The sequence below is a fragment of the Astyanax mexicanus genome, chromosome 7 (assembly GCF_023375975.1).
Source record: "Astyanax mexicanus isolate ESR-SI-001 chromosome 7, AstMex3_surface, whole genome shotgun sequence".
Lineage (NCBI taxonomy): Eukaryota > Metazoa > Chordata > Actinopteri > Characiformes > Acestrorhamphidae > Astyanax > Astyanax mexicanus.
In genome coordinates, this window is record NC_064414.1 from 6,356,246 (window position 1) to 6,376,342 (window position 20,097).

The 20,097-nt window shown below is 39.3% G+C and overlaps 1 protein-coding gene across 1 annotated transcript; it reads left to right on the forward strand.

The window, feature by feature from the left end:
- The first annotated feature begins 166 nt into the window (after positions 1-166).
- Positions 167-20,097, forward strand: sh2d4ba (SH2 domain containing 4Ba). Its single transcript, XM_049481457.1, has 8 exons — positions 167-381; positions 1,606-1,765; positions 3,618-3,765; positions 9,548-9,686; positions 11,004-11,307; positions 12,679-12,806; positions 16,363-16,583; positions 19,667-20,097. The coding sequence occupies exons 1-8, from the start codon at positions 204-206 to the stop codon at positions 19,757-19,759; spliced, it is 1,371 nt and encodes a 456-aa protein (XP_049337414.1). The 5' UTR covers positions 167-203; the 3' UTR covers positions 19,760-20,097.

Below are 20,097 nucleotides of genomic sequence, written 5' to 3' on the forward strand. Positions count from 1 at the left end.
TGATAGGACCCTTAAAGTTTCAAAAGTAGGAGCCACCAACTTCATTTCAGACATCTGCAAAGATTGCACAATCTTTACTTACTGAAACGTAACCTAGGGTTATTTAAGGTTCTGAATCATTCATTTGAAATGTTTTTTTTTTTTTTTTTGCCCTCAAAGCAACTGGCAGCTCTCCCAGCCTGGTCCTGAAGGCCGAGGTCAGGATGATGCAGCAGATCCTCCGAGACATGTACGTGCAGCCCGAGCTGCTGGCGGAGCTGAACGAGGTTCAGAAGCAGATCCTCTTCTACAAGATCCGACAGGAGCAGGTGCGGCGCTGGACGGAGCGCGAGAGTCAGGAGGATGGCTGGGAACGGAGCCCAGCTCCACCGCGGCAAGAGGGTGAGAGCAGCCAGCATTCTCCTTTTCAGATGACCCCTCAAGAGCTTGTGAACAAATGTTGCTGGGTCTCTTCCATAAGCTGATTGTCAGTCTGATATCACGCTGTGGTAACTAGCGGCGTGCATGTTGTAGCTCCTCCAGCCAGAAATGAAGGGAGAAAAAAAAGAGGCTTTCTTTCTGACCCTGAGAATTACTGTGTAATTACACGCCATATTGCACTTCTCATACTTTGCATTAAATCCTTTGTTTTTGTCTAAACAATGAAAAGACTTCACACTTACTAATCAATTTCTCTGATTTTGCTATTTATAGATATATGTTTGAGTAAACTAAAGATTGTTGTTTTATTCTATAAACTGTGCAAACCATTTCTTCCAAATTCCAAACAAAAATATTTCCTTATTTAGAGCATTTATTTGCAGAAAATGAGAAATGGCTAAAATAACAAAAAAAAAAAAGATGAAGAGCTTTCAGACCTCAAATAATGCAAAAAACAAGTTCAGATTCATAGTTTTATGTTTTAAGAGTTCAGAAATCAATATTTGGTGGAATAACCCTTTTATTTTAATCACAGTTTTCATGCATCTTGGCATCATGTTCTCCTCCACCAGTCTTACACACTGCTTTTGGATAACTTTATGCTGTCACTCCTGGTGCAAAAATTCAAGCAGTTGAGCTTGGTTTGATCATTGCTTTTGATCATGCAGCTTAGAGACACGCAGAAGCTCTGCGCCATTAAAATACCAATCCACCAGGCAAGTGATTCACTGATTGGTGTATTTCACAATCCGCTCTAAACACACCTAAGATTAATTAAGAGAATTAGTACATTGCCCATTTCAAGCTGCACAATGCATACTTTCCCTGTTGTTACGATAGCAAAGACACACTCACATGCACTAAATCAAACTGCACTGTCTGCGGTTGACGGTTTGCCTATAGATCACTAAAATAGGGCCCACCATCTTTGGCAGGAATGTTTATGAATTTTTCAGCAAGACAATGCAAAATCAAATGCTGCACACATTGCAAAAGCATGGCTGTGGAAGAAGAGGGTATGGGTGAAACTATGCAAAAAATAATTAGGCAGTAGGCCTCAACTTTCTTTTTCTGAGTTCTTTTTCAAACCCTTTCTTGAGCAACAAGTTGAACAATAACCAGCACTAGTAACCACTAATCTACTCAAAAGGGTTTTCTAACAATGATCAATGCCAATTTCCCCAGGTGAGAGAAAGTGTGTGCAGTGGCTGCATGGCGGTGACGGTGAGGTGTGGGTGTGGGTGATGGGTGAAGATACTGGAGACAAACCTTACGAGCAGATCATCAGAGAGCTGATTCAGAAGAGAGCCCGACGGCAGGCCCAGCTCGAAGCTCAGGAACTGTGGTGAGTAACAGGAGACCTTCAGACCTTTTTGGTGTAGAATAAATGTTGTTTTTAATTTCGTATTCTGTTTATTGTTGATATAAACTTTGCATAGCTGCCAACACTGCACTGCTGTGTGTCCATGTGTGAGTGACAATTGGTGTTTACACTCATGGGCATGTGCCAAGATAGCAATGAACACAGACTGTTAACTTATGCAGGGTGTAAGATAGGGCTCAGAGTATTTTAAGAGCATTTTTAATTTAAGAAACAAAGATGGGCAGAGGTTCACTAATCTGCAAAAACATAACAGCATCTAAAAATATATCTTAAATGCAAAATTGCAATGACTACATTATATCATCTAAATTCAGAAAATCTTGATCAAGACTTGATCAAGACTGAGAAAGCTAGAATTAGTGTTGATATAGTCTAAAAACACAAAAAAAGCATAATATATATTTTTTTTCATTTGTTTTATTTAGTTTTTTTTATGTCCTAAACTAAAAGTTGCTAGATATATGTTGAGTTATGTATATAAAATTATATCATCAAAAGATTCTGGAAAAAAAATAAAATCTAGAGAAATCACTCTTTACTGATTCAGAAGAGAATAAGCAGCCTGACTAGTGCACTGGGGTTCGGGGTGTGGCATTATAGACATTAAATAATAATACATTAAATACTGTACAGTAAATCATCACTGCCCTATAAATACACTTATCTCCATAATAAACTTTTTTACATTGACTTCCATTGAATGTTTACAAGTTTTTCTCTCTCTCCTGTAAAGTTGCTGCTTTGGAGATAAGTGTTTTTCATTGGACAGCAACGATATGATGTTCACACATTACATGTGAGTGCTGCTATAAAATGAACAGACTGCATCTTACTGAAAAACCCTCAGGGCACTATGGGCCTTTAGAGAAAGCCTAATGATTCCTAAAATATACACATCAGTCATTTTTAGTGTAATGGTTCCGACTCTTGACAAAAACTTGTTATTGAGAAAAATAGAGTTAGCTTTGATATAGTCTAAAAACACAGAAAAAGCATAATAAAATGGATCTTCTTCATTTGTTTTATTTTGTTTTTTATGGCCTAAACTAAAAGTTGCTAGATATATGTTAAATTCTCATCTCATCTCATTGTCAACCGCTTAATCCGTGAAGGGTCGAGGGGGGGGGGGGGCTGGAGCCTATCCCAGCAGGCATCGGGCGGAAGGCAGGATACACCCTGGACAGGCCGCCAATCCATCGCAGTATATGTTAAATTATGTATATAAAATTATATCATCAAAAGATTCAGAAGAAAAAAATCTGGAGAATTTCAAATTCACTCTGTACTGATTAAGAAGAGAATTAGCAGCCTGACCAGTGTGCTGGGGTTCGGAATGTGGCATTACAGACATGAAGAGGTTAAAATATTAATAAATACGTTTAATACTGTATATGATATTCACACATTACATATGAGTGCTATTTTAAAATGAATACTGGAAGATTGGATCTTACTGTAAAACCCTCAGGGCATTATGAGCGTTTAGAGAAAGCGTAATGATTTCTAAAATATACACATCAGTCATTGTTAATTCAATGGTTCCAGCTCTTGATCAAGACTTAGAAAGTGATAAAGCTAGAGTTAGTGGTGATATTAGAATTAGTCTTTGAACTCAGAGGAAGCGTAGTAAGAAATGGATTTTATTTCATTTGTTTTACTTTTATGGCCTAAACTGAAAGTCTATCAGTCACAGTTCCTCACTGCTAGGCTAGATATATGTCAAATTAAGTATAGAAAATTAAACATTTATCCCAGTTTCTGGGGGAAAAACAATGGTCATTAATGTTTCTTAGCATCTTTCTGTCTCCTTAAGGCAAAGAAAAGAAGCAGAAATCAAGCAGAAGTTCAGAGATGCTGTAGCTAAGGAGAAGGCTCGGCTGGTTGCAGGGAAGTGGAAGGAGGAAGCGGAGGACAGGAAGGCGGCTAAACGTGAGGAAGAACGAATACAGGAAGAGCTGAAGGTGAGCTGCTTCATCGTGATTAGTGAAAATGATTGGCTTTTGTAAATATCAGACATCCCACCTCTATTGTGATTACCGTCATTCCCATAAATCATATAAAATCTGCCAAAAAATTGATTATATGCTTTGTATTTATTTATATAGCGCTTTTTACAGCAAAGGTTGTCACAAAGCCGCTTTACAGGAAAAACAGGTCCATGCCTCTTATGAGCAGCACCACAGAGATGCCAATTTTATGGTGACACAGTGGCAAGGAAAAATTCCCTTTAAGAGGAAGAAACCTTGGAAGGAACCAAGACTCAGTCCAAGGAACCCATCCTACTCGGGTTGACCCGCTCAGTACAAACAAACAACAAACAACAAACAAATAACAGAACAAAAACAGTACAGAGAATTAATGTGAACTATGGCTAATATAACAGGTAGTAATTTATGAATATAAGAATGTGATGGGCACAAACTATAGAGCTATGGCTAATACAGAAACAGATACTGAGTGTGTTAATGGTAATCAGTGCAGGGTTGCAGATCTGGAGAACAACACAGCGGGCAGTGGAGAGCCAGGCTGGGAACATCAGGAACAGGGCATCTCCATACATGTAAAAGAGATAGATAGAGAAAACAGAAAGGAAAGGAAGAGAAAAAAAAGCAGAAGTTAGAAGTGTTGTGAAATAATTCTGATGAGTAGAAGGACAGGGCTGATTCCTGAAAGCTGGAGCCACAGACGGACACATCCAGGAAGACCGGCCGGCCAGGCGTCTCAGCACATGTGAGAAAGATAGATAGAGAGAACAGAGAGGGGAGGGAAGAAAAAGGGGTAATATTTAAGGATTGAAATGAGGTTTATTGTACTAACAGAAAATGTGCAATATGCATTAAACCAAAATTTGACCGTATGGGCACCCTTATCATTTTATTGATTTGAATACTCCTAACTACTTTTTACTGACTTACTGAAGCACTAAATTGGTTTGGTAACCTCATTGAGCTTTGAACTTCATAGCCAGGTGTATCCAATCATGAGAAAAGGTATTTAAGGAGGCCAATTGCAAGTTGTTCTCCTATTTGAATCTCCTCTGAAGAGTGGCATCATGGGCTCATCAAAACAACTCTCAAATGATCTAAAAACAAAGATTGTTCAACATAGTTGTTCAGGGGAAGAATACAAAAAGTTGGCTCAGAGATTTAACCTGTCAGTTTCCACTGTGAGGAACATAGTAAGGAAATGGAAGACCACAGGGACAGTTCTTGTTAAGCCCAGAAGTGGCAGGCCAAGAAAAATATCAGAAAGGCAGAGAAGAAGAATGGTGAGAACAGTCAAGGACAATCCACAGACCACCTCCAAAGAGCTGCATCATCATCTTGCTGCAGATGGTGTCACTGTGCATCGGTCAACAATACAGCACACTTTGCACAAGGAGAAGCTGTATGGGAGAGTGATGCGAAAGAAGCCATTTTTGCAAGCACGCCACAAACAGAGTCGCCTGAGGTATGCAAAAGCAAAAGCACACCTCAGGCGACTCTGTTTGTTCTTTCGCATGACTCTTTTTGAATAGAAAATTATATTATCAAAAGATTCAGAAAATCTGAAGAAATCATTCTGAACAAGAGACAAGACCAGCAGTGTGCCTCTGGTGCCACTGCGTTAAAAACAGGCATGAATCTTTACTGGAAATCACTTTATTGGCTCAGAAAAACTTTCAGAAATTTCAATCCAAAAATAGAAATTAAAGCTGAATCATGGAAAGAAGAAGCCTTATTTTAATACAATCCAGATATTTTGCTCCTGTTTCTGGGCCAAAGCTTTAAGATTAAAAAAATCTTTTTTTTCCTGTTCTGTCTTCTAGTGTATGCTTAGATTAACTTCTCACACAGACAACTGTGTAATATTAACCAATAGCATGGTACCAATTGAACACACGGTTGGCACACACTGTAGAAACCAGGCAATTGCAGCCTCAAAGTAATCGAAACACCCAGTGATTCTTAAAAGACCCACACTGATATCCACTTTATAGATCGTTCATTTGCTGGATGATTTGCTCACCAGTAGCTCGGCAATATTTAGCCCCCCTGAGTTCGAGGTCAGAGACGTACAGAGAGGATTCATCCAGATCTCACTGGACGCCTGAGATATGAGCAAAAGATTGAGCGATCAATAACCCAGTATACAATCTGAATAAGAGTCCAGCAGGGGAGTGATCTGCTTCCATGTGTTGAATGCAAACCGAGTGCTTCCAGATCTTGCTGCAGCTAATGAATTTCTAAAGGCTTTTGATACTAATAATGGGTGGATATGTGGATATACAGTATATGGTATATATTTACAAATATTAGCCAAATATAATGGGGCACAGACCTCATAGGAATTATGACACACTACCTGCCAGGTCCCATTAGCTGTCAGATAGATGGATGGATGGATGGATGGACGGATAGAGAGAGAGAGAGAGAGACAGATAGACAGACAGATCAAAAGAAGACACTTAAACATTAAAACGAGAAAATATATGTATTGTAGATAAATAGATAGATAATGCCCAAAGAAGAGACTTAAACATAAAAAAAACTAAAGATCCATTCCGTATGGTTATTAATGCATTCTATGAAATATTCCAGATAAGTACATGACAATGCAGATAGATGTATGATACACTGTATTTCCTGGACACCTTCAGACATGGAATGTCCCATCCATCTGTCAATCACTGTCATCAGGTCTTGCTTTCATTCCAATAGTTTGATGAGTAAGAGAATTTAACCTCATTCCCCCCAAAAAAACTGTAGTTACACCCAGAAGGAATTGTTGGTTTGCAATGCTATTTTTAAATGAAGATAAAATGTTACCAGGAAAAATGAATTTCAATCAATGAGTCCTGCAATTCCAGAGTTTCCAGAGTTTGGCATTGAATTGTAGAGGTTCCTAATGGTGTCTTGCAGTGATCCATCCCATGCAGCTTGAATATTCCTACAGATTTTAGAGTAGGGATAGAGTGTTGATAAAAACTAAATGTTAATAAGTAATTGAGAGATATTTAAAGGTATGTCTACTTCTACTTAACCCCTTAACATGCCTTGTCCTGTGTATGGGCTACAGGTGTAGGTGATACAAAACATAAAAAAATTGAAGGGACAGTTGGGCTGGACACTGCCTGTTTTCTCTCTGCTCCACTTAATAATTGTATATAATATAATATAATTCTGCAGGTTTGAAAATAGACGTAAAAACTAAACAAACAAAACAAAACTAAAGGTTTGGAAGACATGAACTGTTTGATTTGTATTCAGGAAATTATTTATTGTAAAATTTAATTTTTAGACATTAGCAGATTTTACTTTTATATTTTTTATTATAATTGCAATTATGCTTTTTATTAATGTTCCTTATCAAACATGAAAGCGCTTTATGTAATGCTTGATTAGAAATCCTCAAGATTCAGTGGTGTAATGTCAGGCAGACAATTGACAAAAATCCTGGCCTGTTATGGGGTTAATTAACCCTAAAATAACTTTTGCAGTGTAAATAACTGGTCAGTTTCCTGTGATAGGTAAGTCTATTTTTCTGTCTACAGATAAAAAAAACACAGTAGTTCCGTAAACCCAATAAACCCAATTTCTTTAGGGAACAAATTAATGTGACATTAGTGTGAAAGACTTTGCTTGACATTAATTTAGATTAGAGAAAAGAGAAATTTGGAGCCTCGGCTTCCATAAACGCTGAGCAATTCTTCTCTCAGAGCCTGCAGGGGCGGCGTTATCGTCCGAAACTTTATCAGAGAGAGAGAGAGAGAGAAGCGGATAATAAAGCTCGCTTTGGAGATAGGGCTGACAGGGTACTATGAGCTACATTTTTCAATATTGTCTACTCAATAGATCCCCATTCTGGCCTTGATGGTCACAGATTATTTAGGACCCAGTAATGAGATCTTCTTAAGAAACTCATCAAATATTAAAGAGCTCGTTTATCACGGCCCGCGCGCAGATCGGCCTCCCTGCTGGAAGGAGCTGAGTCATTAAAATTTTAACTGTTTTCTCTCCCGGCCCTTCACGGAAATCTCGGAAAGGAATGTCGACGTGAAAAACGGTGAAAAGAACAAAGATTGCTTCCTGCACAAACGTCTTTACTAATCAGATATTACACCAACATGTTTACACCTTTTAATGGCTGGCTATGCTAAGTCTTATTAGCTCTCGCCTCTAAGTATAGTGGATTTCTCAGAGTCGATTTTAAGAAAAATGTCACTCTGTTAATTACCACTGTCTCCTTTGCTTATTTATCACTGAATGAATTGACAGTTTTACTGTTGGATTTCCACAAGTCTATATATGTACTTTCTGCATTATTTAGTATTATATATATATATATATATATATATATATATATATATATATATATATATATATATATATATATATACATTATTGTATTTTTCACACTATAAGGTGCACCAGATTATAAGGCGTACTATCAATAAGCGTCTATTTTTTGGTCTATTTTCATACATAAAGCTCACTGTATTTTAAAGCACATTATGTGACACTAGTAAGGAACAGGGGTGTCGCCATGTTTTCCTTCTAATTCAGCAATAAAGCTAACACTAAAACTAAGCTAAATTAAGTAAACAAAAAACATTTTCCTCCAAAATCAGTGTTGGATATTAATCTACACAGATTTCTCTTTTGAAAACTGTTTTTTTTGGTGATTAAAGTTCTAACACGTTTAGCAGGTAATGCTTATGCTGCTCCAGCAGTGCTAGCCGGCCGGGGTTACCAGCAGGCTACAGGCTGATAATACTCACCTCTGAACGGGGAAATAGCACAATTAGCAGCTAATTCTAAAGCTGCATGCATCTATAAGAATGGGCTCTAATGACTGACTGTTGACAGGGTTTAAATCAGTCAGTGGAGCATTTGTGTTTTCCGCCACCAAAATATATAGCAACACAGCAGAAGTTTACCTGAATACACAAAATTCTGAAATTCTAAATGGAAAAATCTTTGAAAGTTTAGCACGTATCTTTGGACTTTTTTAAGTTATTTATTGGACTTGAACTGATTGAGTTTCGATTAACCCTCCCAGATCTTTATTCCATGTTTCCCTGTTTTTCCCTTTTTGGAGCCTCATTGTATGGGAGATATACTCCTGCTAAAATCAACAGACCTATGTAGGCTTGGAAGTCTACCAGGTCGATTTCTCTTCAGGTGTCCCCAAACAGACGCTTCCCCGTTTGTCATCTCCAGTATAATTCTCTCAATGAACTCTGGTGAAAAGAGTTGGAAGCTGAAGTAATGTATATTAATCATCTCTGGTGGAGATATGCAAGTTTCTTGTGCAGGTAAAACATTGAACAATCATGTTGCAGTTGGTCAAAAAGGGAATGCACTGGGATACCCATGCTCTTTCTTAATTTTCTCTACTTTATTGGAACAGCCCAGCCAGTGGGCCTCCCTTCCAAAGCCGCACCTTTGTGGCAATTAGCCCTTGACACGAATTATGAAGTTTAATTGACTCATTACGAGAAGGGCGCAAGTCAGACCCCTGGGCTTGGATTATTCCGCCAAATTATTTCCACTACGTAGAAGATGAACTATGGGCATGTATTTATCAGTGCTATTAGCCCCAGCGCATGATTACTGTTGCTAAAAAAAAAACCCTGCTCCACTGGGGCGAGCGTGGTAAACTAAGGCGGTGCTGAAAGGTGACTGCTCATTTGGTCGCATGCTAACCGCTATTGCGGAGGTGACTGTGTGTGTCGGAAATGAACGAGTGCTCTGCTCGCAGCGGCGGGAGGAGGAGGAGCGGCAGAAAGGAGAGGAAGAGGTGCGGCGTGTGGAGGAGAAACGGGCGCGAGAGCTATACATCTCCCTGGAGCGAGAGCGGAAGAACAGCGAGCAGGATAATAAAGAGTGGGAAGAACAATGCAAGTACCTCTCACTTCTTTCCCTTTCTCCCAAACCTCATTTACATCCTACCGCCACTGCATAACAGATAGGACATGATTTAATAACCCAAATACTGTATCTGAATCTGAACTGAACATAAACATCTAATGCTCAACATCCACTTTATTACTGTATTATTTTGTTATACTGTACTGTACTGTGTATAAAACTCTGGAAAAGAAAAAAAAGTGACCACTAAAAAACGATGAGTTTCTTTGATTTTACCAAATTGAAAACCTCTGCAATATAATCAAGAGGAAAATGGATAATCACAAGCCATTAAAAAGAGTTTGATGCACCAGGAGTAAAGGCAAAAAGTTATCCAAAAAGCAGTGTGTAAGACTGGTGGAGGAGAACATGCCAAGATACATAAAAACTGTGATTAAAAAGTAAAAAAACAGGGTTATTTCACCAAATATTGATTTCTGTACTCCTAAAACTTCACAAATATGAACTTGTGAAATGAAAGCTCAGCATCATTTAACTTATTTCAGTCATTTCTTATTTTCTGCAAATAAATGCTCTAAATGACAACATTTTTAATCTGGAATTTGGGAGAAAAGTTGTCGGTAGTTTATAGAATAAAATAAATTGCAAAATCAGATAAACTGAATCAGAAACTCACATAGTCTCTTAATTTTTTCCAGAGCTTTTATACAGTGGTGTGAAAAATTATTTGCCCTCTTATAGATTTTACACTTTTGTTTTTGCATTTTTTTCATACTTACATTTTTCAGATTATCAAACAAACTTTAATATCAAACAAAAAGTGTTACTTTATTAAAGGTGTGTGTCTCACTACATTTAGCATAAAACCAACACAGAATTTTAGAAAGGACAGCATGCTGAACATAAAACATGGTGGTGGTAGTGTGATGGTCTGGGCTGCTTTGTTGTCAATTGTCAGTTTGCCTGTGACCTCGAGCTCAGGCATACTTGGGTTCTGCAGCAGGACAATGACCCGAAGCACACAAACACACCAAAGTCCACCTCTGAATGGCTTAAAAACAAACTAAATGAAGCTTTTGGATCAGCCTTGTCAAGTATGATTGAGAAGCTGTGGCAGGTTGCCAGTTATCGGTAAAGCTTGATTGCAGTTTTGCCACAGCCAAGTTATTTTAGGTTTGAGGGGCAAACTTTGAAAAAGTAATTAGTTATAGTTACTAGATACGTCTCCAAAAAAGTAACTGAGTTACTAACTAAGTTACTCCACTATAAAAGTAACTAGTTACCAGTAAAAGTAACTATTGCGTTACTTTTCTGTTACTCACCCCCGTCTACCTATCTTTATCCAGTGCGGCGCTCGAAGGCTGCAGACGAGGAGATGACGAGGAAGGCCCAGTGGGCGAGAGACGAGTATAAGCGACACTCTCTCCGAGCTATTGAGCAAGGTCATGTGGCCGTCCTCAGCGGGCACTTCCAGCAGCAGCAGCCCCACATGGGCAGGAGGCACAGTTCAGCCATAGAGCAGAGCGAGAAACCATCACCCTGCAGCGAGAGCCGTCCTCGACCTGGCCTCCAGCCTGCGGCTCCGCCCCTCTACCGCCGGAGACAGAGCCGCAGGCACAGCACCATCGCGACCCAGCCGCTGATGGACAGGTGAGTGGTTTGCACCACAGGGTCATGGCAGAAAACGATCAGAAACATTACTAGTACTTTTTGCTGCAATTTGCTTCAGAAACGTCTTAATGAACTTTTTTAATATTAGGTTAGTTCATGGTCCAGTGCCTATGTGTTCCATAGTGGTCCCACAGTTTTAGACCTACTACAGCCCTACTATAGGCCAGACAAGCTGCTCTTTTTTATTGTATTATCTTTTTATTTTATTAAACTCTAAGTATTCTCTTCACTGCTCAAACTTAGACTTAGTCCAGTCATGCTATAGGCTAAAGGGGCTAAGAGTTAAAGCAGCACTAGGTAGGATTTCCTTGATATTTGATCTTCTTAAAGAAGTAAAATTACAGCTTGGAACTCACTGCAGCGCTGCATTGAGGTGTAATAGGAGGAATAGCGGTGCTCTCGTGTCTGTGCCGGAGCTCCTCTGAGCTCAAACCAGACTCTGTAAGTTTTTTACGAGGCGGCCGCGACCAACGCTCGCGAGAACTGCGACCTGCTTTCCAACCTTTAGTTCTAACAGTTCTACAAGGACTACTGGTTCATTCTTTACAAACTAACATACAGACACTCTGGCAGAAGCTGGAAAGAGACCGAATATGTCTGTGAAAGCCAGAAAACAAGAAAGAGAAACTAAAATCAGCCTAATTTATTACACTCTGCAACCCACGAGCACAAAATCTCAATCCTATCTAGTGGAGCTTTAAAGGCTAAAGTTGCTGTTGCCATTTGGGTCAGACAGACCAGTCAGACATGCTCTTCCTATACCAATTTTCTCCAGTTTCCTAGAGCAAACCTTTTGAAGTTGTAGGAAACAGTACTTACCGCTCTCTGGCTTCATCTGTAATTTCTCTAAAGAAAAGACGTATACTTTTAATAGTTACAGAGTTCTCTGTGTTTCTGTGTGTTTTTCTATATATGAGAGCGTATATAGCGTATATAGAGAGAGTATTAAAACAGTCTGTTCCAGCTTTGCTTTATTACAGACAAAGCCTTGTAAATTGTTATTTTTATTCCTTTTCAAAGCTTAGTTTATTTCCATTGCTGTTAGATATTATTTTGATCCAATAGTTTTTTTTTTTTTCTTTTTTTTTACTACATACTACTACATACAGAAATGTGTAACATTCATACTTTTTTTAATACCATTACCGATTATTGACTGGACCTAAACAAATTGAAAAATGAAAAGAAAAAAATGGGACTGTTCTAAAACTTTTGATCCATCGTGTAAACATACAGCAATATTTAAATGGTTCAGAGGCAAAGTGACATGAGCTTAAAATACACTATATCACACAGCTATCAGCTAGTATGACTCTAATATAACTCTCATGTTTTCTGTATTTTCCCCAGTCCTGCCTGGGTGCGATCTCCTCATCCAAACTGCAGAGAGTCTGTTATATTGTGGTTCTGTGAAGACCAGAAGCCCAAGCGAGCCGGCTACGAACGAAACAGTGACACCATCGCCCCCTGGTTTCACGGTAAAACTCTGTAGAGCAAACAACACTCAAACACATACACACAATTGTCTGGTTATGTACTTGAAGAAGAATTGATAAAACAGGGCTGGGAGACAATGCTGGAGAAATACTGATCTTTGTGATCTTTTTGAAGATTAGAACAAAAGATTTAATGAAATTAATGGAGAAAGGTTAAGGATTCGTCATTTCACTATGGTAAATGTTAGATTTAAAATGAGGGTTAAGATTAAATTTATGCATAGATTAAGATGTAGGTGAAGGTGCATATTTAGGTTAGGTTAACAGTATGTTTAGGTTTAGATTAATAGTGAATGTTTTTTTTATTTTTTATTTAGTGCCTCCAACCATAGGCACAGCTCCTCTTCTTGTAAAGATATTGGGTATATACTACCAGTTTGAATATCCCTTCTATTATTTTTTCCTCATGATTTAAAATTGTTCATTTTAAACATCCAAACTATTTTTAGACATCCAAACTATGAAGAAACATATGGAATTATTTAGTAAACAAAATCGTGTTACATATGTTTTGTATTTTAAATTCTGTAAAGTGGCACCTTTTGCTTAGATGACAGCTTTGCACATCTTGGCTGGATTTTCTCAGTCAGCTTTATGAGGATGGATGAATAGATGAATGGATGGATAGATGGATGGATGGATGGATGGCTGGATGCATGGATGGATGGATGCATGGATGGATGGAGGCATGGATGGATTGATGGATGGATGCATGGATGGATGAATAGATGGATGGATGGATGCATTGATGGGTGAATGAATGGATGGATGGATGGATGGATGGATGGATGGATGGATGGATGGATGGATAGACGGATGCAGGGATGAATGGATGGATGGATGGATGGATGGATGGATGGATGGCTGGATGGATGGATGCATGGATGGATGGATGGATGGATGCATGGATGGATGGATGGATGGATGGATGGATGGATGGATGGATGGATGGATGGCTGGATGGCTGAATGGATGGATTGTTGAATGGATGGCTGGATGTATGTATGGATGGATGGCTGGATGGTTGGCTGGCTGGCTGCCTGGCTAAATGGATGATGGATGGATGGATGGATGGATGGATGGATGGATGGATGGATGGATGGATGGATGGATGGATGGATGCATGAATGGATGCATGGATGGATGGATGGACATATGGATGGATACTTCATTGATCCCCAAAGGGAAATTCTGGAACATACAACCTCAATATGATCACATCACTTCAGTCTATTCAAAACTGGACATTTTTTGGAGGTTGGGTCCCTTGGGTGGAACTGAATGAGCTGGAGAGTGAAGTCATTCACTGTTTCTAAAAAAACAAGGACATCTATCACTGCTCTTAAGACTGGAAAACAAGCTTGTCTTTTTTCTCTCCTGCATGTGTAACAATGCACAGAGCGAGTGAAATGGAGAACAGATGGCCTGGTTTTGTAACCAGAGACTCTCTAACAGGCAGTTGGAGGGCAGTGCGGTGTGTGCATCGGCCCACGGTCAGGAGAGAGGGATGGAGGGGAGCCCTAAATAATTCAGAGGCTTTACTAAGCTAATTACTGGCACGGCTCCTGGTGCTTTGTCCTTTCGGGATGCTTTATAGTGGGTGACTCCTGCTTAATTGACAAGAAAGCTGATTAATGGGCTCGCAAGTGTCAGAAATTCCATCGGAACACAGCGCTTTCTTTTCGTAATGAAGAGTCTTTTAGATAAGAGTACATGTGCGCAGACAAGCACCCAGCTTACCAGATAGAGTTACAACAATCAACAATGCTGGATCAGTTACTATGGGAAACATGGTAACTACTCCCCAACCTGTGCTTGATTCCTTGTCTCGTGAAGAGATGACAAGATAACAACAGATGTTACTCTGAGTCTTTGTGCAAAGAATTGTGAAAAGGTTCATCTCTAGGTTACTTCTGGGTGGAGCTTTTATTGACACTAAAAAATCTTTCAAAAAAAAGTTGGGACTGTATGGATGGATTTAAACCATTTTAAAAACAGTATTTTACCTTGACTCTTATTTTACCATTTTGTGTAGTCACCATTGTTTCTCACAACTCTTCACAAATGTTCCACACTTAAAAGGCCCTCCACACTCCACAAACTTAATAATTGGGACAGATCAGGACTGTAGGCAGGCTAGTCTACTAGTCTATTTTCTGCATTACATTTTAATATATTAACCCTTGTGCGGTGTTCATATTTTTGTTACTCGTTTACTTTGTTACTTGTATTTAATTCAGCAAAATTAAGCAATTCTACATTAAAATGCTTTACACATGCTTGCTTCACCTAAATTTCAAGCAATATAAACAGCTTACATGGTTAATATTTGCCCTTTACCTTTCGTATGTTACATTTCTTTTAAAAAGTGCTACTCTTTTTTTTATTCGTTTTTTTAATAAAATGTAAAAGAAAATGAATTAAACTCAAGATATGAGTAGAAAATCTGTTTAGTTTCAAATTTACAAATGAAGCAATGTTTATTAACCCCTGGCCAAACATACTGTATGTAATATAAATGTGTAGGGGGGGGGAGTGTACAGTGTGTGTTTATCAAAATTGTGTTTTGATATATGTTTCTCACAAAAAAATGAGCCAATGCCAATGAGTTTGAGTTAGAAAAAATATTTTTTTAGTATCATTTGATGAAAAATGAAAACAGGTCCCACAGACCCGAACACCACACAAGGGTTAAGTAAGTCCTGAAAACTATGAAGAAAAATGTGGAATTATTTAGTAAATAAAACCTGGTTTATATTTTAGATTCTTCAAAGTTGGCACCTCTTGCTTGATGACAGTTTTGCGCATCTTGGTTGGATTTTCTCACTCAGCTTTATGAGGCAGACTCACCTGGAATTCAGGCTTTCAGTTAACAGCTGTGCTGAACTCATCACGAGTTAAATTCTTGAATTTCGTGCCCATCTGTTGTAAAGTTATGAAGACATAAAATTGGTATACAGTGATACAGTGAACAGCCCTACTTAAGTAATGTTATAATCCATATTATGAAAAACCACTCACCTTGGTAAAAAAAATATATATTTAATACTTAGACATGAAGGCCAGTCAATTGGAAGAATTTTAAGAACTTAGAAAGTATCCTTAAGTGCTGTCGAAAAGACAGTCATAAATGTTAGGATGAAACTGGCTCTCATCAGGACCACCCCGGGAAAGGTATGCCAAGAGTTTCCTCTATTGCACAGGATATGTTCACAAGATAACAGCACCCCAGATACTGTAAGAGTAACACTTTTAAGTTACGACATGATTCCTGATGTGTTCCTTCATAGTCTGGATCACTTAATAATGTATCTATATAAAACAAATGAGAAAATATGTTCCAACTTTTGACTGGTACTCTATATTTTTAAACCCATCCATACAGAACCCTCAGTATTCCCTTGTAGAAGTTTAAACTGCTCAAACTGGTTCCTGACACCTTAAATTCCAAAACCGATGATGGACATTTGGGTCAGTGTTCACAAAAATGCCTTCACAGACATCCTCCTTATCTCACGGCTATGGTTTCCCCCTGCAGGAATCATTACGCGAGAGGAATCCGAGAAGTTACTGATGAACGAGGCTGAAGGGTCGTTCCTGGTCCGTGTCAGCGAGAGGATTTGGGGATACACTCTATCGTATCGCACGGCCAGCGGCTTTAAGCACTTCCTTATCGACGCCTCGGGCGACTGCTACAATTTTCTGGGAGTCGACCAGAACCGCCACGCTACTCTTACTGACCTCATCCACTTCCACAAGGTAGGCTAGCTTAAGGCTGTGGAGCATGCAGAAGTTCAGCCAACGTGTTATCGGCCTGTGTTTGCTGACCTAAATGTGGGTATGTCATCATCCTTAAGACTTGTTCCAGTTTGCTACAGATTCAAATTTTAGTGCCACCAATATCCTAGTCAGATTACTTGAGTGGGGCTCACATGGGTGGTATCTGGGCTAGCTGGGTTCCAGAATGGCATGGGCTTTGAGTGGGTTTGTAGATTGGCAGTTACTGCCCACCTTTACCCATAATTTTTTCCTGGTGGTTGTTACAGCCTTTTCAAATTATTGAACCTAGGTGGTTGCTAGACACTTTAGGAACTCTTTAGTTGTTATGAATCCTTTTGGTGTTGGGTAAAAGGGAGAATAAGGTCTCCAACACCATTTTAAAAAGAGAACCAATGTTCATCCATAGTTATTTTTGTCTCTCTTCCAGTTCAAATAAAGTTGCCATATGGAACTATGGCTTGGCCTCATCACTCCACTCTGTTAATGCTACAATATGAATCAGTTAGAGGTGTAGAGGCTTTAATTCTTTAACGGTGTTTTACAACAAACTCTATTTAAATTCAGTTTAGGCTTAATGTGGGTCTGGGAAACCTCCCACAATGAGTGTAGAGGCATTCTGTAACAGATGCCAAACACTGAGGCCTCCTGGCATCATTTTACCTGAAGGCAGCCAATGCAAAAAGTCAACAGTATGTTGGTTTAATACTCCAGAATGTAATGTTTCCAGAGTTCACCTGATAAGTCACATTTGGTAAAACTCACCAGGTCATTTTTAACAAGGCATTCAGTGAGATTGTAGTTTTTTAGATCTATTTTTAAGTGCTGTACAGTAAACCATTAGCGCCCCACAAAGCAGACATGTGTCTACCTTCCTAAAAGGGTTCTGTTGTTTGGATAATCCACTTGTCACTGCACCCGTACCTCTGTAACCATTCAGCCATTTTTCACTGCCAGCACAAGCCGCCAGAGACTGAGGCATAAACAGTGATATCTGTGACATTAGCTCTATGCAAATGTGATACGCATTGTACCACTGTCAGCAGGGCTTCTCTTCCCCAGGCTAATATTGTAGAATAGTAAGAGCAGGCAGAAGGGGACTCTAAAAGATGCTCTGGGATTTTAGCTGAAATTTAAAATACAGATAAATATTCAATACTGATACTTACAGCATATCTTAATATCTTAGCACGTTGGTGTAAAGCAGACTGAATGCCACGTCCAGGTATTCTAGGATTCTAGCAAAAATCATTTGAGTAATTTCTGGGCCAAATACCACTTTGACTTTGGTATGAATCTGAGCCAAATGCTGGGCACATATCTGGGCAAGTTCTACATGTGCCAACACCCCATTACAGAGTATAACATGTGACAACCTGGTTGGTAAGTATGTGCCAACATCCCTGTTTGCTGAGTTTGCCAATATGGGTATAATATGGGCGTAGGCCAGAACTGCATGTGCAACACCCTGGTTGCCAAATTTATAGTGCTGGCATTGGCCAACAGCAATCTTGCCAACATCCTGGTTGCAGAGTATGGGAATAGGCCCAAGCTGCTTGTGCCAACATCCCGGTTGCTGAGTATAATAAGGGAATAGGCCCATGTGGCTTTTGCCAATATGGGTATAATATGGGCGTAGGCCAGAACTGCATGTGCCAACACCCTGGTTGCCGAATTTATAGTGCTGGCATTGGCCAACAGCAATTTTGCCAACATCCTGGTTGCAGAGTATGGGAATAGGCCCAAGCTGCTTGTGCCAACACCCCGGTTGCTGTGTATAATATGGGAATAGGCCCAAGCTGCTTGTGCCAACACCCCGGTTGCTGTGTATAATATGGGAATAGGCCCATGCTGCATGTGCCAACACCCTGGTTGCCGAATGTATAGTACTGGCATTGGCCAACAGCACTTGTGTCAATACCCTGGTTACAGAGTATGGAGTATGTGCCAACACCTACATTTGCTAAATATAATACAACTATTGTCTTGTGCCTCTTGTGCCAACATCCTGGTTGCCAAATATATAGCACTGCACTAGCCAACTGTGCTTGTGCTTGAGAATAGTATGGGAATCAGCTCATGGTACTTTTGACAACACCCCGGTTGCCAAGTATAGTATGGGAGTTGTCCCATGCATGCCGCTTGTTCCAACACCCCGGTTGCTAAATATAATATGGAAATTAGCCCGAGATGCATGTGCCAACAGTCTGGTTGCCAAGTATAAACTACATTCAGCCAAATTGTGTGAGGCCAATGCTTCGATACATTTGCAGAATTCTAATACCCTCTAACTACCCTCATGCCCTCTGGGGAGCTAAGGTTACTTAGAGCCTGGATCACACCTGGATCATATAACCAGATTCTGTCTTTCATGAACCGTGTCCATAGTTTAAGCAGGGATTTCTCCAGACCCCTGGAGGGTGATGACTAGCACAACCCCTACCATGTCCTGTCTTGTCATCATATCATATCGTGATGCGTCTCTACATCTTCTCAAACTAAGGTTAACATAAAATATTATGTCATTATCTCAAGTGTACAAATACATACAATACCAGTCAATAGTTTGAACACACCTTCTCATGCAATTTTCTTATTTCTTTTTGTGCTCAATTAGCATTTAGCTTATCTGGGGTGCTGTTAACTTGTGATTTCTGAGGCTGGTAACTCTGATAAACCTATCCTGTGCAACAGAGGGAACTCTTGCTCCTCCTTTCCAGGGAAGGTCCCAATGATTTCATCAGTTTCCTCACTTTCAAAGTTCTTGAATTTTTTTGACTGACTTACCTGTAATTATTTCTTTGATTAGTTGAGTAGTTCTTGCCATAATATGGATTAGAAGATTATCGTCATAGTTTGTATGACTTTAGTATTAATGTAAAATGAATAAATCTTTTTAAATTATAAAAGTCTGTTAGAAAAAAATCTCATTTCAGATAAAACATAGACTTATTTTATTTAAAGGAAGTTAAAGTAAGTAAAGTACAGTACTGAATTACATTTACTTCAGTACTGTCACCACTGTATTACGCTTGCATTCACTTTTATTCACTGTCCTTTCTTAGGAGGAAGTCATCACCACCACGGGGAAGGAGCTGTTACAGGAGGCCTGCAAACAGACTTCATCCACTGGAGACTATGGAGGACTCTTCCCATAACTTCCCCAGACCTTCAACTGGGCACCATATCAGCTATTGTTAATGACGTTTACAGTGAAAGTGTATTTTGTATTTAAGCTAATATATTAGATACATAAGCTAATGTGTTTCAGTGAGCACCGTGAAGCATGACGTACGGATATACTGAACTTGTGGACGGCAGTTGATGCACTCTGTGGAAATGAAAATGGCCATGCCAGGATGGTCGTTTGAACACATGGTCTTCCTATCTACGAATGGAATTATATGAATTAATTTGCCTTGGAATATATAAAAAAAATCCCAACATTACAGTATGAATTTATGTATTTGATGATGCTCAAATGCACAAAGACTTG